Source organism: Phocoena sinus, chromosome 8 (genome assembly GCF_008692025.1).
Source record: "Phocoena sinus isolate mPhoSin1 chromosome 8, mPhoSin1.pri, whole genome shotgun sequence".
Classification (NCBI taxonomy): Eukaryota; Metazoa; Chordata; class Mammalia; order Artiodactyla; family Phocoenidae; genus Phocoena; species Phocoena sinus.
The window spans coordinates 33589043-33613820 of NC_045770.1; the positions used below are offsets into that span (position 1 = coordinate 33589043).

Sequence of the window (24778 nt, forward strand, 5' to 3'; positions counted from 1 at the left end):
CACAACAATGTATTCCAGGTGACTTGTGCTGTCTTCATTGAGACAGAACTGGCAGGCAACTTTTAAAGATCAGTTTCTTCTGTTAAAATATTTAAAAATTCCACCTTACTAGGTGGAATTCTTCCAATAACAATAAGAAAGACAGTAGCTGTTTTTCAATGAGCACTTCTTATGTGCTAAGCATTTTACACAAATTATCTTACTTAATCCTTAAAATAATCTGTATAATATGTTATCATTATTTTTGCATTTTTTTGAAGTTAAAATGAAACTCAAGTTAAACAACTAGCTCAAAGTTACACAATTGGGATTTGAACTCAAGTCTGTCTGACTCAGAAGCCGGTTCTCTTTTCCCATTCCACCACAACACATGGGAAGGCCAGGATAGGAAAAACACACAGCTGATAGTACACACTTGTGAGTAATTGCATAAAATACCTCAAGTTGGGTCAAAAATTAATTTATTCATCCACTCTAGAAATGTTAGGGATAAAGAGATGAGTAAGACAGAGGCCTTGCTTTCAATCATATATAAACAGCTTGGGGAGACAGTCACATGTAAAGAGGTGAGCAATGACAGAAGTAGAAGTGGCAAATGCGAGCAACAAGGAGGGTCATCCCACCTGGGAGCCCTATGCCGAGGCTCATGTATTCTCCATGTGGTATGGTATTCCTTTTCTCACCTGAAAGGTGCCTGAAGCCAAATGGCTCTTCTAGGCAGTCATATGCTTTTATCTAGCTCTTTCTTGCGTCTATTTGCCTCTCCAGTTTGGGAGATTGCTTGCTAGAGTTCTAATGACATTAGATTGATTCTCGGATGGTCCATCACCATTTCTGGCCAGACTGCTACCCTTAATCATTGAAGGGTATCTTTTCCTTAGAATACAAGTTGTGAGGATGAGGGGAAGGATGTGGAAAGAAGAGGACTAAGAGAAGGATACAGAAGATGGCACATCTGCCCTCCCCCCAAAGATCAAATTCAATACCCACGTGGATTAGGACAGATTTGAGTGTGAGTGTTTAATTGTGAGGATGTCTATGATCCATACCAATCATAGTCTGTAAGAATTGCTACAGTTTGTGCCTTAAGATATTCTTCATGGGAATTATCTAACTTAAAAATATATTCCATTTATAACTTTTTCAGTTTTTAGCTTCAGAATTTTAGCACTTTATATACAAAGTGCTGTGTTACCATCTCTGATAGTTGAACAGCCACCTAAATGATGCTTTTCAGTCAAATATTATCATTGAAATTAAAAAAAAAATCTGCTATAAATAATATTCCACTAATGAATCAGTATGAGTTTAAGACAATAAATAGAATCTGATGTTATGGAAGAAGAATTTGAAATTCAGCCAATTCAATATATTGACCACATATTTTAAAATCAGAGACAAAGCTGTTTTTCAAAAACAAACTGCCTAAACATTTTTATATTTGCAGATCTCTTGCTGGCACATAGCAGGATGACCATATGTGAAATGTATCTATTTTGGAGCTTGCTGTCTCTCTCCATGGTCTCTTTCCTATCCCCTGTGCTGACGCTAGCATTTTTTCTTCTTGTGTTTCTTTGCTAATGGAAAGTCTTTATACTCAAACTATGTGGTCCAGTCTTTTCCATCTGCCAGGACAGTTTGTCTTTGGGAAGAGAATGTCAAGACTCTCTAAGTTCTGCTTGTCCTGACACTGTTTCATGAGCCATTTTTACCCTGTATTCAAATTGTTGTCTTTCCTACCCATTCCCTTCTTGTGCCTTGTGTAGCTGAAACTGATTTTGATTGCCTTGGATTCCCCACTGCAGGAAGGCTGTTTCTAAGATACAGGTAGAAAAATGATTGAGAAAAAAATAGGTATGTTAATAGGTCTTTATACACCTTTTAAATTACACATCCTCACATTAGCAATTTTTTAGATGAGAGTCTATCCAAAGAGTGAAAAAACACTGACCTTGTAGCCCATGACTTCAGACTCGTTGGCTAATGGTCTGACAGGTTCCCAGTCCAGAGAAAGCTGAGAGCCTTGCTGCTCCCACCTGAGGTTGTTAGGTGCTTGACTGGGGGCTACAAAATAAAAAGCAAAAGTGAGTGGATGAAGAGTCTTAAATACATTTATTCACTTAAATCCTTGTATTTCAGTCTTTTCTTGTGTTCAGTCTTTTCTTGTGAGTACATCAGTCTTTTCTAGTTGACTGGCACCATAGGCTTCTTTCCAGCTAGAGTCAGAGAAGGAAGGTTTTGCTCCAGGAGTGTCATTTTAATAGCTACTCTGCTGAGTTTTTGAACCTGAATCCTTTTATCTCCCTTCTGTGTCAAAATCGCTTAGCCTTGTTTCACAGGAAGATAACCCTTATCTACTATGAATACAAAATTTTCTGAGCTAGTTTTGGAATTCAGATCTAAGCATGAAGCAAGACTATAAATCAAAACTCCTCTTCAACTCTGCTTTTTATGTACCTCACATGGCTTTCAGAAATGTTAAAAGATGTTTCCCTTTTGTCTGAAACAAACAAAAAGCCCAGGTCACTTACGGGATTTCTTTGTGGTTGCACTCACTTCACTGCTAGGTGGCCCATATCCAGCTCCATTATAAGCTCTCACTGTGAAGTGATATAACGTATTTCCTTCTAATCCTGTCAGGATGATAGATGACTCATTCCCCCTAGTTTTGATGGTTTCTGCTGCATCTTCTTGTTCCATGTCTTTCCTATAGCCAATCTGTCAACATGAAAGATTAATTTTAAAGTTTCTTCTGTGCTTATGATTGTTGATGTTTTTTCCCCCTTTGGATGTTTCTCAAACCCATCCCTGGGAAATCACTCCTGTATCATCCAATTAACAGGTTCTACTAATGAGGCTAAAATCACTATCTTGGCCACTGCATGATTTGCAGCTGTGTAAACTACAGCAACTTAGCAAAGCAATGAAAGGTGCTACCTTGTAACCTGGTAGTATGAAGAATCATTCAAAGAAATTGAAGAAGTTCTTTTCTCATAGGTCATCAGAACCAGTTCCCATTCAAAGCCATGGGGCTTTTAATGAATTATTTGAGAAAGAGGCATGAGAAATATTTCCTCCTGGGCCCCACACAAAGGTGGATCACACAGCTGGATGGATTTAACAGAGGAGAGACGACAGAACACTCATGATAATTTGGAATGGTTTAAATGCAGAGAAATGGCTTTGCTAGGATATGGGAGGGCGGCAGAAGGGAACAGCTCTTTGTCAAAGCACAGTTTGTGCATTGAGGTGATCTTCCCTGGTTATGAGCTCTTGGAGGCTGGTCTCATACAGATCTTGATCCCTTTATGAGACTCAATAATTATCTCTGTGTACCTAAAGCTTAACCTTATTCGGACACTGGAATTTAACCATGCAAAAAGGCACAAGAAAGTAGTTTTTTTTACCCCTACTTATTTACTGCGGTAAAAATAATGGAAGAGTGATTCTTCTTTCTCCAATTAATTACTGTGGTGAAAGAAGTGGACTGCTGCATACATTTCATCATCCTTCAAGTGCTTTTTCTACTCTGCAGGCTAGAAAACCAAACATCACATTTTCCAGATTCTGGCTTACCTAAGGTTGATGCTACAAAATTTGGGCAATGAGGAGTTTGTTTGGAACTTGAGATATTCTGGAGCATGCCTAGGACTACCAGTACCTTGGGGCCGTAGGAAGTCACTGTAGGCTCCTACCTCTCAGGAAAAAAACATTTGAGTCACTGTACCATATTAAAATGCATCTACCAGCCTAGATGATGGCTAAAGACAAAGGGTGTAAGAAATGGGTAGAGGGGGAAGAAAGTTACAAATTATAACTGCAGCCTTATGAAATGAAGACTGTAAGAGCCATATTTTCTTCCTTATACTGTTTTATATCTAAATATTAAATAACCTGGGTCCCTTCCTTTCTTGTGATAGAGTGTTGTGGGTAGGTAAATTTCTAATGTAGTTCATTACAGGAGATGGACAGACTGACTAATGGAAATTTCCTTGGCTTTCCCTTTTAGGGAGATGGTGGGTACATATTCATTTGTTTAAGAGATATTTGCACAATGGAGCATTGTCATTGCCAGTTGTTGCTTTTGGGGAGTTGTTGAATGGGGAGAAGGATGTATATGGATGTTGAGTAACCAAAGGAATATGGTACTTTAGCTTTCAGCATCCATTTCACCCTCATTCTAGTGTCTTCCTGGACTTAAGAGATGCAAAGGTAAAAATCATACTTTCAAGACTCCCTTGCAGTTAGGGCTCTGAATATGTTTTAGGCTTAACCAGTCAGATGCCATGCCTGGAATTTGAAAGTAAAAATGAGATGGAGAGTGAATTTCTACAAATTCTGTTTCTTTTGCCTATGAGTTTAGTAATGGAGACATTATTTTTCCTTTCCCCTCCACCGCCTGACTGTAGCAGCAAAAATGAATGGCTTATTGTCTAACCATTAGCTTTATGGGAGTCAAGGAGCCAGGCACAAGACATCCATCTTATTGGTGCAAATTACAGCAAACATGGCAGGATTCTGGAACAGGCAGTAATAGCAGAGGCTTCCAGATCACAGAGGCTTCCTGAATGTGGTGCCATTTTGTTCATGGTGGCTTCCAAACCATGGCAGTAGAGTGTGAGACTAGGGCTGGAGAATTCCTGTTTTTAGAAGACATCAGTGTCTTCCTGGTGTCTTAGTCTTATTGACTAGCTTTAACAGTTACTTTTGCAAGATCACCCTGGAGTCTGGTAATTTAACTCAATAATTCTGTAAACCATTTAATACTTAAAATAAAATACTTCTTACTTAAACTAGAGTAATTTAGTTCTTTGCAATTAAACACTGCCTGACACACCTACACAGATCTTGAATATGAATATATATATATATATATAATATATATATATATATATGGTTAATAAGATAATCATAATCAAATTTCTATTTCTCATCCCTGTCTCTTCATAGATTTGACCTGGCATACAGCTGAGTGACTGAACTTCAGAAATTTGTTTGATTAAGCTGAAATGCTCTAACACTGCCTTCTGTACTATGTTTGCCCCATTAGTTCCCATTCCAAAACTAACTTATCTTGCTTGGTCTCGAGCATACTTTTAACTGAAGAAATCTAAGTTATTTTCAAACTACAAAATTTGATGAGATGTTGTTGGATGAACAAATGTGTATCTTTCTCCTTCCCAGTGACATATCTGATTTCTAGGTCTCTGCTTCAATTTAGGCAATAATCTAGCCAATTTTCTTTAATTGGCTAGATTATTTTAAGTTAGTTAAATATATATATTTGAGGGAGTTGAGTGTGATTAAATTCAGCAAATTACAGTTTTTGATACAAACACAGATTTCAATACAAATTCTGGACTTCTAAATATTGAATTTTTTTTAACATCTTTATTGGAGAATAATTGCTTTACAATGGTGTGTTAGTTTCTGCTGTATAACAAAATGTCAGCTATATGTACACATATATCCCCATATCCTCTCCCTTTTGTATCTCCCTCCCACCCTCCCTATCCCACTCCTCTAGGTGGTCACAAAGCACCAAGCTGATCTCCCTGTGCTATGCAGCTGCTTCCCACTAGCTATCTATTTTACATTTGGTACTGTATATATGTCCATGCTACTCTCTCACTTTGTCCCCGCTTACCCTTCCCCCTCCCCGTGTCCTCAAGTCCAGTCTCTATGTCTGCATCTTTATTCCTGTCCTGCCCTTAGGTTCTTCAGAACCATTTTTTTTTTTTTTTTTTAGATTCCATATATATGTGTTAGTATACGGGGTGTGTTTTTCTCTTTCTGACTTACTTCACTCTGTATGACAGTCTCTATGTCCATCCACCTCACTACAAATAACTCATTTTTGTTTCTTTTTATGGCTAATATTTCATTGTGTATATGTGCCACATCTTCTTTATCCATTCGTCTGTCGATGGACACTTAGGTTAAATATTGAATGTTTAATTTTCTGATGAATCACCACAAAATTTAACATCCCAAGTAAAAGATAAAATGTTTGGAAGTAACTGATTGTGAGAAAACACAAATACTAGCTGCATCAGGTAAAACCTGTGATAAATCTAAAAAATCCACACATTATTTCTCTTTCTGGCATATTGAAAAAAAGAGCTGGAGAAGTTATGACCTTCACAGTGAAATAATAATTTTATTTACTACATTTTTTTTTGATGGAGGATAGGGTAAATCAGAAAAACAGAAAAATATTTGGAGTTTAACATCGTGCTTATTTAGTGATTCTTAACTTGGAATTGAGATAATATAGTATTCATAAGTCACACTGCACCTCTGAAAGTTGAAAGTTCCTCTTCATTCAATTTATTTCTTCATGATTCAATTCTATCCTGATGATAGATTTTATCAACCTATAAACTTTGAACTCTGTATGAGATCACTTGAAATGAGGTTAAAAACATTTAAAAAGATATAAATATCTGAAACTGGAAGAATAGGTAACCTGCTATTTTATCGCCCTCACACAATTGGGGATTTTTTTGTGTTTATCCCTTCCTGTATTTTTATTACATATAGTTAATATAATTATGTAACTACTTTTCTTCTCTAACATTATAGTCACATATAAATATTTTCCCATTTTTTATATCAATACTAAAAGTCTATCATATGCCTTGTGTACCAAATATCATTTAACCACTTTTCTATTATGGAACATTTGGGTAGCTTCCAACTTTTGCTCTCTTAATTAAAATGTTGCCATGAATATGTTCATGTACATTTTTTTCCACATATTGGAATAATTCCCCAGAATAGAATTCCAGACAGGTGATTATGGGGTCTAAGATTATTGAAATTTTTATGATTTTGATACAAAAATGCCACACTGGTTTTCAAATAGTTTGCACTAATTTTCACTTCCAACAAAAGTGTATGAATCTGAGAGATACGCCAAAATGTTGCAAGCTCTAGGCACATCATGGTTTTGGAGTCAGAAGGCTTAAATTTTAATCTTAATTTTGATATCTATAAGCTTCATATAATGGGACAAGTTACTTAACCACTGAATCTCTATAAACTTGTTTATAAAAACCTCAGTTTTATGAATAGTTTTAGACAGCTCCCTTATTGTCACCCAACTACTTGAACTATTTTGTTTCTTGATGGCTTAACATTTCTGATTTTTGTAATTTGTGTTTACTTTTTTGTTATCCTTCATATTGTTTTGTTTTTTAACTTTGTTCCTCCAAATTATGTAATATTAATAGTGGCAGGCAGGAAGCATGAATTCTGAGTCAGCTGATAACTTTAAGATTGTAGATTTGAACCTAAATCTAGATGGTTTTTCTTAGTAGATAACCTATTTTTTTCCAAAGTTGATTCTCCATAATGATGATTTTAACTAAGCAGATAACATATTCAATTATCTGATGTGATGATTCTAAGATATCCATGTCATACACAGTCTGGCTCCCTTACATGAATTTACAGGATCTAAAATCCATGAATGCTGCTATATGGAGTCAGTGGTTGCTGGATGAACTATGAACTTTCCCCTACTTCCCAGTCTTCATTCAGTCATATATATAATCACTGAAGAATTCTTACTAGTATTTTATATTCTCCTGTCTGATTTTTGTTACTTGTTAGATTTTAAAAAGACAATTCTTAGCTCCTGTATTCACTTGTTTTTATAATTTAAATTGCATTCAATGATCACTGCTCATTCAATAGTGTACTCCCTGAATTTAATACAGACAGCTCTACTTTCTGCTGTTATTTAATGTTGCAAAACAAAAATGTGATTTTTGCACCATTGAAAGTAATTTATTCTCTAGACTAATAAGGCTAAAGTTTTTATTTTTTTAAGTTTTTCTTTTTTTAATTTATTTATTTTGGCTGTGTTGGGTATTTGTTGCTATGTGTGGGCTTTCTCTAGTTGTGGTGAACAGGGGCTATTCTTCGTTGCGATGCATGGGTTTCTCATTGTGGTGGCTTCTCTTTGTTGTAGAGCACGGGGTCTAGGTGTGTGGGCTTCAGTAGTGTGGTGTGCAGGCTCAGTGGTTGTGGCTCTTGGGCTCTAGAGTGCAGGCTCAGTAGTTGTGGTGCACAGGCTTAGTTGCTCTGTGGCATATGGGATCTCTCCAGACCAGGGCTCGAACCTATGTCCCCTGCATTGGCAGGTGGATTCCTAACCACTATGCCACCAGGGAAGCCAAAGTTTAGAGTTTTAAAAAATAATCAAAATGCATATTGAAATGTAAATATTTTACCATGCTTTGAGAACTTCAAAACTATTTATTTAATTACTTTTTCAAAAAATTGTTTTGAATATGTATTATTTACCATGCACTGTGCCTGTAGGCAACTGGGGTAATGGTGAGCCCAAAAAGACACTGCATAAGACTCATCAGGAAAAAAAGGGAGAAGACTCAAATCAACAGAATTAGAAATGAAAAAGGAGAAGTAACAACTGTCACTGCAGAAATACAAAGGATCATGAGAGACTACTACAAGCAACTATATGCCAATAAAATGGACAACCTGGAAGAAATGGACAAATTCTTAGAAAAGTACAAACTTCCAAGACTGAAGCAGGAAGAAGTAGAAAATATGAACAGGACAATCACAAGCACTGAAATTGAAACTGTGTTTAAAAAGCTTCCAACAAACAAAAATGTAGGGGCAGATGGCTTCACAGGTGAATTCTAAAAATCATTTAGAGAAGAGCTAACACCTTTCGTTCTCAAACTCTTCCAAAATATAGCAGAGGGAGGAACATTCCCAAATTCATTCTACAAGGCCACAATCAGCCTGATACCAAAACCAGACAAAGATGTCACAAAAAAAGAAAATTACAGGACAATGTCACTGATGAACATAGATGCAAAAATCCTCAACAAAATACTAGCAAACAGAATCCAACAGCACATTCAAAAGATCATACACCACGATCAAGTGGGGTTTATCCCAGAAATGCAAGGATTCTTCAGTATAAGCAAATCAATCAATGTGATGCACCATATTAACAAATTGAAGGATAAAAACCACATGATAATCTCAATAGAACCAGAGAAAGCTTTTGACAAAATTCAAGACCCACTTATGATAAAACCTCTCCAGAAAGTGGGTATAGAGGGGATGTACCTCAACATAATAAAAGCCATATATGACAAACACACAGCTAATATCATTCTCAGTCAATCACCTCAAAAGATGAAAGCATTTCCTCTAAGAGCAGGTGTGCCCACTCTCATCACTATTATTCAACCTAGTTTGGGAAGTTTTAGCCATGGCAATCAGAGAAGAGAAAGAAAAAAAAAAAAAAAGGAATACAAATTGGAAAAGAAGAAGTAAAACTGTCACTCTTTGCAGATGACATGATACCCTACATAGAATATCCTAAAGATGTCACCAGAAAACTACTAGAGCTAATCAATGAATTTGGTAAAGTAGCAGGATACAAAATTAATGCACAGAAAACCCTTGCATCCCTATACATCAATAATGAAAAATCAGAAAGAGAAATTAAAGAAACACTCCCATTTTCCTTTACAACAAAAAGAGCAAAATACCTAGGAATAAACCTACCTAAGGAAGCAAAATACCTGTATGCAGAAAACTATAAGACACTGATGAAAGAAATTAAAGATGATACAAACAGATGGAGAGATGTACCATGTTCTTGGATTGGAAGAATCAACATTGTGAAAATGACTCTACTACCCAAAGCAATCTGCGGATTCAATACAATCCTTATCAAACTACCAATGACATTTTTCACAGAACTAGAAAAAGAAATTGTAGAATTTGTGTGGAACCAAAAAAAACCCTGAATAGCCAGAGCAATCTTGAGAAACAGAAATGGAGCTTGAGGAATCAGGCTCCTTGACTTCAGAATATACTACAAAGCTACAGTAATCAAGCGAGTATGGTACTGGCACAAAAACAGAAATATTGATCAATGGAACAAGATAGAAAGTCCAGAGATAAACTCACACACATATGGTCACCTTATCTTTGATAAAGGAGGCAAGAATATATAATGGAGAAAAGACAGCCTCTTCATTAAGTGGTGCTGGGAAAATTGGATAGCTATATGTAAAAGAAACAAAATTAAACACTTCCTGACACCATACACAAAAATAAAATCAAAATGGATTAAAAACCTAAATGTAAGGCTAGACACTATAAAACTCTTAGTGGAAAACATAGGTAGAACATTCTATGACATAAATCACAGCAAGATCATTTTTGACCCACCTCCTAGAATAATGGAAATAAAAACAAAAATAAACAAATGGGACCTATTGAAACTTAAAAGCTTTTGCACAGTAAAGGAAACCATAAACAAGACAAAAAGACAACCTTCAGAGTGTGAGAAAATATTTGCAAATGAAGCAACTGACAGAAGATTAATCTTCAAAATATACAAGCACTCATGCAGCTCAATATCAAAATAACAAATAACCCAATCTATAAAAGGGTGGAAGACCTAAACAGACATTTCTCCAAAGAAGATATACAGATTGTCAACAAACACATGAAAAGTTGCTGAACATCACTAATTATTAGAGAAATGCAAATCAAAACCACAATAAGGCATCACCTCACACCAGTCAGAATGACCATCATCAAAAAATATAGAAATAATAAATGCTGGAGAGGGTGTGGAGAAAAGGGAACCCTCCTGTACTGTTAGTGGGAATGTAAATTGATACAGCCACTATGGTGAGCAGTATGGAGGTTCCTTAAAAAACTAAAAATAGAACTACCACATGACCCAACAATCCCACTACTGGGCATGTACCCTGCGGAAACCATAATTCAAAAAGAGATATGTACCCCAATATTCACTGAAGCACTATTTACAATAGTCAGGACATGGAAATAACCTAAGTGTCCATTGCCAGATGAGTGGATAAAGAAGATGTGGCACATATATACAATGGAATATTACTCGGCCATAAAAAGAAATGAAATTGAGTTATTTGTAGTGAGGTTGATGGACCTAGAGCCTGTCATGCAGAGTGAAATAAGTCAGAAAGAGAAAAACAAACACCATATGCTAAAACATATATATGGTATCTAAAAAAAAAAATCGCTCTGATGAACCTAGGGGAAGGACAGGAATAAAGAAGCAGACATACAGAATGGACTTGAGGACACAAGAGGGCAAGGGGAAGCTGGGACGAAGTGAGAGAGTAGCATTGACATATATACATTACCAAATGTAAAATGGATGGCTAGTGGGAAGCTGCTGCATAGCACAGGGAGATCAGCTTGATGCTTTTTGACAACCTAGAGGGGTGGGAGGAAGGCTCCAGAGGGAGGGGATATGGGTATATATATATACATATAGCTGATTCAGTTTGTTGTACAACAGAAACTAACACAACATTGTAAAGCAATTGTACTCCAATAAAGATTTTTTTAAAAAAATTAAATAAAAAAAATTTAAAAAAATGTAAAAAACCCCACAAAGGTTACAGTTACATTAGAATAAAATTATTAAATAGGGATAAATCTAAGGAAAGATTTGGAAGGTCAGTATAGACAAAGATCAAAGAAGGCTTAAAAAAAAGAGGGATATAATAATCATGGATTAGATTTAATATTGCAAGTGGATAATTCTACCAAAAATTTCCTCTCTACTCAGCTCTATTCAAAACAGACCCAAACTGCAAACAGACCTAATATCCATCAATGGAAGAATGATAAATAAATTGTGGGATACTCACAAATGAAATTTAGGAGAAAACGCATAAAAATATGGATGAATATTACCGATATAAAGTTGAGTGAAAAATACAAGACATAAAAAGCTCCTTATGATTCCCAAAACTAGTAAAACCAATCAGAAGTCAGAATACTTGGTTTTTGTTTTTGTTTTTGGTGGGGGTGTGGGGTTCAGAATAAGGATAATGACTATAAGAGACACAAGGTGATTCTCTAGTTCTTAGAAATGTTTTGTTTCCTGACCTGGATTGTGGTTACACAGGTATGTTCACTTCGTGATAATTCACTGAGCTGTACATTTATGATTTGTGCACTTTTCTATATGTAGATTAAAAAAAGTCTTGCCCTTTGAAAATAAAGTTTTAGCCATTTTGTAATTAGCAAATAGTCAATTAGTAATTGGCATTTTTATAATGCTAAGCATGTCTTTTGCAAAACTTCCTTTTTGTGCGTGTTCAAACATCTTATAATATTTCTATATTTCTTAGTATAGTAAGCAAGACCATGTCTGTATCTAACTCTTCAACACACATTGAATTAGGACCTCTATGCCACAAGTATGTTGTCAGGTACTTAAGATAAAAACCCAACCCTCAAAAGGAAGATTTTGTTGCAATTTGGTATTTCTCATATGAGTCATTCTAAGAGAATGTCAACAAAAATATTCCAAGTATTTGTAAAATTAAATGGGTTGATGTCTACATTTGTTATTTTATTTTTTGCATGGATGCTTTCTGTGTACAAATGTGTATTATGTAACAGAGAGTGAGATTGTGGATGGACATGACGAGCTCAGGATGGCTGCGTTTAGGAGTAAAGAAAAAAACCCTGTTTAGAGGTCACACAGTAAATTACCATTTGTGTCAAAGAGTGAAAAAAATAGGAAGTACTTCTGAATATGATAAAAGATATCATCCATACATACCCTTTTTGTTCTTCATGTGGGTAAAACAATATATTCAGGCAAATATTTTAATATTCTTGAAAATAAAATGGTTTATAAAAGTTTTAGTAGAAGAAAATATGAAATGTGGTTTGGGTTAGGGAATTTTCTCCATGAAGCAATGTATTTAGAAGTAAATGAAACAGAAACACAGTATACACTGAGTTATTCATTACTTTCTAAAAGAATTCTACAGGTTGCCTTTCAATAGGACAGGGGAAGGAACAAGTTAAACAACTGTTACATCTTCAAGTTACTTCTATAATTTCCTTTTGATCTGCTGATTTTTTAAAATCATAAATAGTTTTAGTTAGCCTCCCAGTCTCTGAAAATAACCTGAGAAGGAAATCTAATGATAGAGACATGAAAGCTATTTGATTTTTCCAAAGTCTGCAGAATTTCAGAAAAGGGAGTGTAGAAGTATTTTCTTCTCACTGTTTAATTTTTTATATTCTTATTTTTATATAGTCATAACAAAAAGCCAAAGGAGAATCTGTACAACGGCTGCTACCCACCATATGGAAAATAAAACAGCCTTTGTTTTAGCCTTTTGCTAACTGGTTTCATTTCAGCTTCTTTTCCCCCTTTAATTTATGTCTGAAATTCCATTTTACACACACACACACACACACACACACACACACACACACACACACACACATTCACCCTTGCACCCTCTGCTATACCAATTAAATGCAATCTGCCTAGTATGAGTTATTGTCAAACAGCAGTGAGGACCATTTTTTTTTTGTCTCCTGCTTTGATGATTAGAGTTAGCTCATAAAATAAAAACAACAACAATCTCATCCCTTTTCCCCTTAAGAAATCCCCACTACAACTTACTTTATAGAGCAAAACACAATTAGTGTCTTCTTAGTGCAATCAGTAAGTGGAAATGGCTTTAGTGACATGTCTAAAATGAATTTCTGAGTTACATACCCTCTGGAAGTTCTAAAATAAATACATGCAAGTCTTGAATATAGCCTGGGAAAAGGAGTTGCTAGGGGTGTGTGTGTCTTTTAGTGAGAATTGTAAAATGGGACAAGTTGTTTTGTCTTTTGTTCTTCTTCATAATAAGCATGAAAAAGTTAAGAATTAGGACTAGGACACTGTGCACTTTTCACTCTGCTATAAAAATACATTGTCGCTTATTATTGAAATGAACCCAGCCATTAAAAAATATACTTAATAATACTCTTCCAAAAAGGTCACAATGAATACAAGCACCATTAACTTGTCTAAAAATTTCCTTTTTATTTTATTCAATAAAATTTCTATCGATTGATTTATTGTTTTATTTAGGAAAATTGAGGACATTTAGGGACAGAAGCATATGCTCAAGCAAACAGAAACCTATGCCCATGGAGGGCATTGGCATGGGTTTACGCTACTAGTGTTTCTTCAGAGGATCAGGATGCTAAGGAATCCCAGAGTAATTATGGATATAAGAATTGTATTGTTCCAATCTCTTCCTCTCTGCCTTTTGCTTATTTAAATTTCCCACAAACATCTCTCAGTATTAAACTGTGATTTTTTTTAAGAGCAGGGACTAGATCTTAATAGATTTTGCATTTCCACTGCCTAGAACAGTGCCTGATAATAAATGCTTGATAAGTGAAGGAATAATGAATATTAATCATCCAACATTGCATTATAACCCAATTTCCATTTTCATTCCTCCCAATTTGGGAAACTCAGAGAAAAGATGATGAAATTTGACCCTATTTTTCTTTAGTCTTTTTTCTTGCTAGACTGGCATCTGCTCTGATTTTGTATGCACATAAAAATCCCAGTGTTCTAGGAAAAGCTTTAGAGGCTCTGCTCGAAGATTCAGGAATTACCATTCAAGGACACTTAATGCTGGTGGGTTCATAAATTCAAAACTGAGACTAATAATTTATTTGCATGGTCCAATGACAGGGATGGCAATCGAGATGGGGCAGTCATGATAATTCAAAAATCAGTCATTCAATAAATATAGCTCACTTCTGATTTTCAATCATGCTGCATGTCATAAGCTAGAAATTTCACATATCTTAATGTCAACGCTTTCTACATTTAGTCTCTGTAGCCATGAAATCTCAAGCTACTTCCATGTAAGTAAACAAAATTCTCAAATGGGTTGTTTTAAGAAAATGTCAACAAAATTGTTCAATTGTATTTGTAAAATACAATTAGATGGAGTGGTGTCTATATTTGTGATTTCATATTCTTTCTTATTTCCTCAGATGGTCATTTTTGTGAGGTAGTATAAGACTTGTATAATAAAAGGCAGCCTTGCAAACTTGTTGAAAAGACCACTCTTTTTCTTTTCATAGCAGAATTTGAATCTAGCCTAATTGTGACATTTAGAAATGTCCATGGGTGGACCCACTTTGAAATTAAAGGGGATAATATTACTAAAATTTCCTGAAGCCTCTTACCATAAAGTCATTTTATTTTCTGGTAGGCTAGATGCTGTCATTATTCTGACCCTATCTTTATGCATAGCTATTTCTACCATATCAATTGCTTTGACCATTCTATTAGATAGAACAATTAGTCATTTTAATAGCAAAAACAGTTTGATTTGAATTAATTGGTTAATGTATTTGAAAGTGTAAGTTAGTTGCAGATGAACATAGTTTAAGTCAAAATGCTTGATTCATTATTTGGTAAACAAATTAGAGTGTAATGGAGGCTTCCTTGTAAAGGACAAAAATGCTAAATGTAGATAGGTAATTGACAGATGGTATCAGGGAAAGCCTCCTACTGAGATCCTTACAGCTGCCCTATAGATCTGGCTACATCAGGGAAAAGAATATCAAAACCAAGACATCAAACAAAAGGAGCTACACGGCCTTACCAAAAAACAGAAAAACAAAAATGAAAGAAAGAAACTGAAATAAAGTCTCCCTTGCTAGACTGTGAACTTCATAAGGGCAGGGAATCTGTCTATTTTACTTATTGTTTTACCCCACACACTGCACCAAGACTTAGCAGGCATTCAAAAAATAGCACGTGGATAAGTAAGTGAATGAATAATAAATGATAACTGAAATTCAGACGAAACGCACAGAAAGTCAGATCAGGCACAAACAAGGTCCAAATCTGACAATCCAGGTCACAATTAGAATCAGGCTGTGAGTCACTTGAGGAGCGTACAGGGGAAGGAGAGCATAGTGATGGGAGCTTAGATGGGGGATCAGGTGATGTTATAAGAGCCTTAAGGACTTTATTGCTCTTGATGATGTCCATCTTCCCTCTAAATGACCCTTGCTTGAGGGTAGCCTCCCAAGATTAGTGGAAGAGAAAACACAAAGATTTCAGAGTCAAGTGAACGACATAGGTTCAAGTTTGATTATTTATTAAGAAGAGTTCATTGAGGGGTTATCATTAGTTAATACTGTACTATGTATTCTAGAGATAAAGTTTGTCCATATCAAAATGGCAGTTGAGTATGTGTTTGACAGAAGCCATATCCTAGAAGGAATTAAAGGTGTGGTCATGACTTCAGAAATGATTTCTTTTTTCTCATTTACCTCCATTATTATGCCTGGTGTATCAAGGGAAGTTTCCCATATAAAAGTCTCATCTTTACTTTTTTTTTTTGCAGTATGCGGGCTTCCCACTGGTGTGGCCTCTCCTGTTGCGGAGCACAGACTCCGGATGCGCAGGCTCAGCGGCCATGGCTCACAGGCCCAGCCGCTCCGCGGCATGTGGGATCTTCCCGGACTGGGGCACGAACCTGTGTCCGCCTGCACCCAACCACTGCGCCACCAGGGAAGCCCTTGACTTCTTTTAACTGCTTTTATCTGAGGCTAAGATAGTTGTCTGCAGTGGTTAATTCAATTCTCTTATAGTCATTGACTGGTGTGAAAACATATTGAGAGGTTGAGTCTGACTCTTACCCATTTCTGATAACACTGGAGAGTTATGATTCTAATGTATATCAAGACACCTTGATATCCTGACAAAAGACTTAAATGATTCCACAACAAACAAATGTGTTGCTGGTCTGGAGTTCTGAATTGACGTTCTCTCTAAATTGCTGCCACTAGCCATTATTTAGATAGAAGTAATATTCTTAAGGGTATTTGATGTCTACAACCTGAAGTAACTAAACTGATAACACAAGGGATATGGATCACTTACTTAATTGTGAAAATTTCCTGAAGATCACCAGTAACTGCTAAACCCAATAGAAACTTTTCTGCTTTCATCTCCATCTCTTAGCAGGTGTAAACACAGTTGACCATTTCCTTCTTTTTGATTAGCTCTTTTAGTTTCTTTCACACCTCACACACTTGATTTTCTCTCCATCAAGATGATCTCTCCTTGCCACTCTCCGTGCTGATTCCTTTCCTTCAGCTAAATTTCTACATGCTGATTGCACCAGGACACAGCTTATCTCCCCCTTCATTCCTCCTCTTATCCTCTCCTTTCCTCTACTCCCTTCTGGGAATTTGTCCTTAGGTGATTTAATGTAATAGAATGGCTTTAAATACCACCTTTATGATTGCCTCCTTTATGTCTTCAGCACTGATCTCTTAATTAGACTCCAAACTCACATATCCAATTGCTTATCTGACTTATCCTCTTAAATTTCCAATAGGCATCTCAAATTTAATTTAGCCAAAACAGACTTCTTTATTTCCCATTTTCAAATCTCTTCTTTGTCCAGGTTTTCCCTTTAAATTTTTGAAATATTATTATTATTATTTGGTAAATCATACCACTATTCATCCATTTGACCAAGGCCATGATGTAGGAATCATCATTTTCTTTCCCTCCACATCTGATCATTCAGAAAATCCTGCCAGACCTGCCTCTAAAGTATGTCTACCTTTCTCCTACTCCACTGTTATGACCTTAGTCTAAGTTATCATCATTTCTTGCATGGATTATTGCAATGACCTCCTAACTTCTACTCTTGACCTTTCTCTCCTCACCCTTTCATTCTGCATGGAATAGCTGCCAGAATAATATTTAAAAAAATGTAAATCAGACATTGTCACTCTCCTCCTAAAATTACCTCAATGGCTTTTCATTGTATTTGGAATAAAATACAAACTCTTCTCATAATCTATATATCCCTACATAATATTGTGTCTGCCCACCTAACTCTCTGACTACCTCAAATTTCACTCACATCACTGTTCACCAAGGTGTAGTTGCTCCACTTCCTTCTGTTCCTTAAATGAATCAGGTGTGTTCTACCTTTGCACTTCTACATGTATTGTTATCTAAGTTTATTTTTCTCATATTTATTTATTTATTTTTTTTCTCCCATTACGATGCAGTATTCATAAGAGCAGGACCTTTTCTATTTTATTCACCCATTCAATTCAGGAAAAACAGGAGACTTGACCAAAAACACTGTCTCCACTATTTTCAGAATGGCACAGGACTGGTAGCGGTTATAGTAACTAACTACTTTAGACATTGCAGGTAAAGCTGCAATTATGGCTAGAAAAACGACTCACAGGATTGATATGATAAGTACATAAAACTTGAAACCAGTCTCATTGGCTTTTGTGACAGAAACAATACTTGTTTCATCGTCATCATGCTCAGAATTCTACTATTAGTAAATACAACTAGGATTGTGGCCGAGATAGAATAGAGGAGGGAGATAGTGATGAGATAAAATATTAAGCTTTAGGGGTTACTACATTTTAGAAATATTTAGTTTGGGAGATCTTTTTACTGGAAAGAAAGATGAGGAGACAATGAGAACAGTAAATTCTGGGATGGGTAAGGTGAAGAGCAGAGGTAGAGCTTTTCTTAAAGGCATAGAGTGTAGAAAAAAGGGGGTGGGAGTGATGCTGGTAAGTTTTACTTATATCACATTTATTTATTTTTGAATTTTATTTTATTTTATATACAGCATGTTCTTATTAGTTATCTATTTTATACACATCAGAGTATACATGTCAATCCCAATCTCCCAGTTCATTCCACCACCACCACCAACACTACCCACCCCGCTTTTGTCTCTTGGTGTCCATACATTTGTTCTCTATATCTGTGTCTCTATTTCTGCCTTGCAAACCGGTTCACCTGTACCATTTTCCTAGGTTCCACATATATGCATTAATATACGATATTTGTTTTTCTCTTTCTGACTTACTTCACTCTGTATGACAGTCTCTAGGTCCATTCACATCTCTACAAATGACCAAATTTCACATTTATTTTTTAAATCTACATGCAACTATACACTTATGAGACAGTATATCTTATAAAGAGTCTTTGCTGACTATATTTTACTTAAAATAACTGTTATGTCATATTTGGTCATTGAATTATATAAAGTTTTAATTATTTTCTGAAATGAAAAGCATACATTTGATTTTCCCATTAACAAGATATTGTTTTTTTCTTTTTTGGTAACAAGATGCCATCTTTTTAAAAATACAATTTATAATGCGCTATAAAATACTATAAATGTTACTGTGCCCATGGAAGCTGTGTTGTTTCTTTGCGTAAAAATAGTTGTCAGAATTTGTGTTGATTTACTTTAAATAAAATTCAGTCAATGTAATGATTGCTCCAGAATTTGATTAAATGCTATTAACATATCCTCAAAGATATTCCATTTTTGCTTGTGATAAGTTGTTGCTTTGAATAAAATAGATTTAGAGAAAACTTTGTGCTCTGACACTCTTGAATGCCATGCTTGAGTGATCTTGGTCTTGATCTCTAGTCAAACCTTGATCACCAGCATTTTATAAAACCCTTCTCACCATGGTCAGTAAGGTCTCTGCATAGCACACACCCATTGGGCAATCTCAGGCCTCATCTTTCTGAAGCCTCAGGTCTCATCTTTCTGAATTTCTTAGCAACATTTGACTCAGCATTTGACACTCCATTTTAAAATTCTTCTCTTGGCTTCTGAACTTCTTCAATGTCTTCTATAGTTTCTTTGGCCATATCTTCTTTCTTGAGTTCCAAATGATGAGGCACCATAGGGCTCAATTCTCAAACATCTTTATCAACATTTGGTGATCTCAGCCAGCACATGTATAAAAACCATTTATATACTGAAGATTCCTCAGAGTTACAGCTCTGTCTCTAACCTTTCTCTTAAAATAAGACTTACTTGATAGCTCTTTTTGTAAAAAAATAAAATAAAATAAAAGGCTTATAAAATGTAACACATTAAACCAGAATCTTTGATCTTTTGCTCTAAAATATGCTCTTCTCCATCAGTTCCTTATGTATGTGAATGATTTGTCATTCTCCCAGCTTCTTGGGTCAAAAAGGTCTGGAATTAACTTTGACATAGTCCACATCCAATTCATAATCAAATCCTACCACACTTCCACTCAAAATATATCTTAAAATGTCCACTTCTCATCAATTCCACCTCTACTGTTCTAGTCGAAAGCAACTTCATTGTCTGCTAGGTTGGAAGGACCGCTTCTCCACTGCTCTACCTGAGGTCCTCTTAGAGTCTGTTCTTCACCCTCTAGACCAAGAGATGCTTTTAAAATATGAGTCAGAGCCTGATTGGACTCTCTGTTTGTAATCGTTAATGGCTTTTCCTTATACTGAAGATAAAAATCTAAACTCTTTTTCCTGGTTCACAAGACTGTGTATAACCTGGTTCTTGTCCCAGCGATTTTTCCTGCTACCACTCTTCCTGTTGTTCACTGTTATCTAGCCAAAATTGCTCCTGTTCTTTGAACAAGGCCAGCATGCTCTTAAGATAGGGCCTTTGAGTTTGCTGTTCTCTCTGCCTCTCTTTCTCTCTCTCTCTCTCTCTCTCTCTCTTTCTTTCTCTCATTTGATCATGTCAAATGTCAGAACCTCAGAAAGGTTAATTCCTCAAACCTCTATAAACAGCAGACTCTCACTCTACCTTCTTGTGCAATACTATTTTTCTGCACAACATTCATCATAAACTGAAATTATATCACACATTTATTTGTGAGCTTGTTTATTGTTTGCCTTCCCTATTACAACATAAGCTTCATGAGGACAGGGACTTTAATTTGCTCATTGTTTTATCCCTAGCATCTAGCTCAGTGTCTGCTAATTAGTAGACCTCCAATAAATATTTGTTGAAAGAATGAATGAATGATGATTTTTATATAGAAAGAGAACCATTGTTCACAAGCTTAAATCTTATGTGATCTCTGTAGGACCTCATAGAAAGCTGTTATTACAGGTGAATCACAGTGGGAATATGAATGTCATGCTATTAGGACAGGCAGAAAAATTGTTGAGGGTGACTGGCTGTGTGACAGGAGCACCACTTTGAGATGTAGAAGCCTGGATCCTCACTCTTCTGAGCAGCAGAATACACTTTATGGCTTACTACAAGTATGTACACCAGATGTTCTGATTCAGAGGTTTAAGTGGACCTATACTCATGTAATTGTTTTAGGTTGAGTTCCACAGAAGCAGAGCTTGAGACAGGGATTTGAATGATGTGATTTACTGTGAGAGTGCTTGCAGGTGAATCTATAAGGAAGGGTGGAAAAGAGGATGGGAAGTAGAAGGAACTGAGCAGGAGTGTGGTCCCAGGTGATCTAGCCTTGGCCTGATGTACACGACTAAGGCTCTGGATCATAAACTGCACCATAAAGTTATTTCCTCCTTGAAGCAAGGGACCAGTATCAGTCCGTATCAGCCAGTCATTGACCTTGGGTTGCTTGATTGTGGGGTTGGTACCTTTTCAGGTAAGGCATCACCCCTAAGTGGAGGGCAGTTCTCCAGAGCGGAAGCTGAAAACCATTCATAGTCAACACTCACAGCAGCTAGGGGATGGTGCCCTGGCCCAGTGAAGGGGAGCAGGGCAGGCCACCCCAATGTCTTCTACAGTGGGAGCAAAAGTGGCTGTTTGTGAAGCACAGATATTCATTTGTTCAACAAATATTTATTGTAGCTGTCCTGAGCCAAGTACTACCAGTCCTGGGATTCACTGGTGAACAGACATGGTCCCTGCAGCATGGCTAGGGAGAAAAAGAGATTTTAATAAAACAAGCATGCAATCCTGATATGATACATATTGAATTATCACCAAATAATGAACTGAAGCAAGATTGTAGAAATAAATCCATGATATTGTATAGGTAATGGTTTCATATAAATGATATTTGCTGTAACTCTTAGAAATATTGTATAAACTGTTAATCACTGTAATCTTTAATGCTGGCTGTATATTAATCAAATAGTTCTCAGCCATTATTTGAAAACTCAAATATAATAAAGAAATGTGTTTTTAGCCTGGAAACCATGTTGGTATACAAGTCCTATATTCGGTCATTATTTAAAAATCAAGATGATTTTCTCTTAGTGGCAGTTGAAACAGAGGAACAGTAAACATTAAAAAGTTTAAAGACAACTAAGATCCTCAGTTGGATGCTAATTCTTTTTTGTATTTTATAAATTACTCCCCTAATCCTATCCCTCACTGGCAAAGGCAAGAACAAGAGCTGTATGAGAGCTCTTGTTTTTGTGGAATACTCAAGCTCACAGACTTCCCACAATCCTTTAGTCCATGTGGAGGATAAAATTTTATTGAAGTCAATGAATTGTTTTAAAATATTCACCACTATAAGGCTGGCATAACTATGTTTAAAAACAGTAAAATTTGAAGGACAAAAAGTCATTTGAGTGAATAGGTCCAGATCACTAAGTTCCAAGCAAATCTGACAAGTTAGTATAGAAGGTAAGATCTGCCATGAACAATATAATAGGAAAACTTGTTTTATACATTAAATTATTAGAGAGAAATACACAAAAAGTATTTTTAACCACCAATAAATTGGATGCCAGTAAATATCAACCTGTAGCTCCCGGTTTTTTATCTAAAGGTCTATTTTCTTTTTCTTTTTTTTTTTTTTAACATCTGCCCAGTGCTATGGAAACTACTACATTGAAAAATAAGCTAGCTAATGAGCAACATAATACATGTCAGTAGAATAGTGTATTTCTCATTTCTTTTCCATAGAGCGAATTTCAAAGGAATGTAATTCTGTTGAAATGTCACCAAACAATTTCTTGAAGAGAGTACAGTGCCGGCAGAAATAACAAGGCTTATTTTCAGTAATTCTGTTCATACCTCAAATCCCTGTGGTCTTCCTAGACTCTCTTTAATATGTTTCCATGCAACAAGAATCTCTGACACAGACACACTTGTAGCCTTGACATCTGTGGGAGCAGCAGTGGGTTCTGTATGAAGGAAAATGGAAATAATAAACCACGATGGTAACAAGTTATGCATACCAAAGCATTGCACCTGAATATTTCAGGTGTTACTTCCTTCTATCTGATTTTTGAAATGAAGTGCTGTGATGATTATGAAAAGCACAGCAAGAAAAATAAGATGTTCTTTTTGGATTTCTACACTGTGTCCAAGTCTCATCAGTACCTTACCAATGACAAATAACAAATCTAGCAAGACAAGTAAAGATCTTTATCCTTGGATTAACAAGGACATTTCTGGAGAAGTTAAATTGTCTGACTTAAAATTGTCTGCCAGTCTAACATAATGATCAAAAGAATGGACTAGGAGTCAGGCTTGGATTTTTTTGTTGCTGTTGTTGATTTTTGTCTTCCAAAAAATTACTTACCTTCAGACAAGTTGCTTTACCTCTTCCTGATCTCCAGTTCCATCTTCTGTCATTTGGGCATATTGAGAGTACTTAGCTCATCAACTTTTAAGGTTAATTTTAATTGAAATAATACATATAAATTATTTAGCACAGTGCTTGGCACTTAAAACATTCATTCACAAAATATCACTTTTTATTTTATTTTTTTACCCTGTGAAGGCACAAACAGAATCTAAATTTCATTAGATTTCTTTTGTTGTTCCAACCACAAAGCTACATTTCCATGATTGTGTAAGGAATGTGTTATGAATCATGATATTTGAAAGGCATGCATTGACTTTTAAGACAGATATAGACCAAAAAGTAAAGTCCCCTAAGGTCTCAGTGCTGTTGCTCAAAACCACCTTTTCATTCATTCCTATGCTCAGTGACCTTTCTTATTACTTTTTTTTTTTTCAAATATACCATGTCTGACTGGTATCCATCAAGAGGTGCACTTTATTTGAGGTTGTAATCTATGTGAGGAACAAAATATTTTCAGCTTTGACATTGCTGAATCATAAATACTGTGTCACAAACACAGGTTAAATGAAATGGCGGAATAAATGCCATAAGTTAGTTCAACTAGTCTATACAAAGTCGATTTCAAAAACTCCTACCCCATAAAAATTGTAGAGGCTTTTTGATTCTAATGCCATATCACTGGTAAGACTTCAGATGAAACTGTTGACACACACACACACACACAAATATATATATATATATATATATACACACACACACACACACACACACATTTTTTCTTTTTGTTTTTAGATTCAGGGAACCTTACTGCAAAGACAGAGTTCTAAATAAAATTTTTAAGTCTTGGGCTTCCCTAGTGACGCAGTGGTTGAGAGTTTGCCTGCTGATGTAGGGGACACGGGTTCGTGCCCCAGTCTGGGAAGATCCCACATGCCACGGAGCGGCTGGGCCTGTGAGCCATGGCCGCTGAGCCTGTGCGTCCGGAGCCTGTGCTCCGCAACGGGAGAGGCCATAGCAGGGAGAGGCCTGCGTACCGCAAAAAAATTTTTAAGTCTTAGTCATATAAAGGGAATTATTGAGTTGGTCAAAAATTTTGTTTGGGTTTCCCGTAAGATGTTATGGAAAAACCCAAATGAACTTTTTGGACAACCCAATGTAACCATTTGCTGAGATTTTTCCTTTTCTACTGGAAGGAAAGTGGCCACATATCTACCTGGAGAGCCTTTATATATTATTAATTGAAAAATATAAGTCAAAAACATCTACCCTTGTTACTGTAAAAAAAGCACACAGAAGACTTTTTCAAAAGTATATGTTTGCACTGAGCAATGATTTTTCTTTTGGTAAAGCTTTCATTAAAATTATATACTATATTTGTGTTACTTCAAAGTGCTTTGGTAAATTCACATTAATCTTTACACAGAAGCTGACATTAGTTTCTGCCATGGTATAAATTGTCATTTCCCATTCTGCCCTTTGAATATCTTTTATTTTCTTTTGCTCAATGGTTTCATTCATCCCACTTTCCAACTGCCTATTATTTGTGCATCTACCAGAT

At 35.9% G+C, this 24778-nt stretch overlaps 1 protein-coding gene across 1 annotated transcript in view; it reads right to left on the reverse strand.

The window, feature by feature from the left end:
• CNTN5 (contactin 5) overlaps nt 1–24778 on the reverse strand; it is a 1462970-nt gene that overhangs the window by 11389 nt on the left and 1426803 nt on the right. The window contains exons 21-23 of the mRNA XM_032640142.1: nt 22704–22813; nt 2532–2718; nt 1952–2064 (exon numbers count right to left, since the gene is read on the reverse strand). Coding sequence (XP_032496033.1) covers nt 1952–2064; nt 2532–2718; nt 22704–22813 — 410 coding nt within the window. The remainder of the gene's footprint in view (nt 1–1951; nt 2065–2531; nt 2719–22703; nt 22814–24778) is intronic.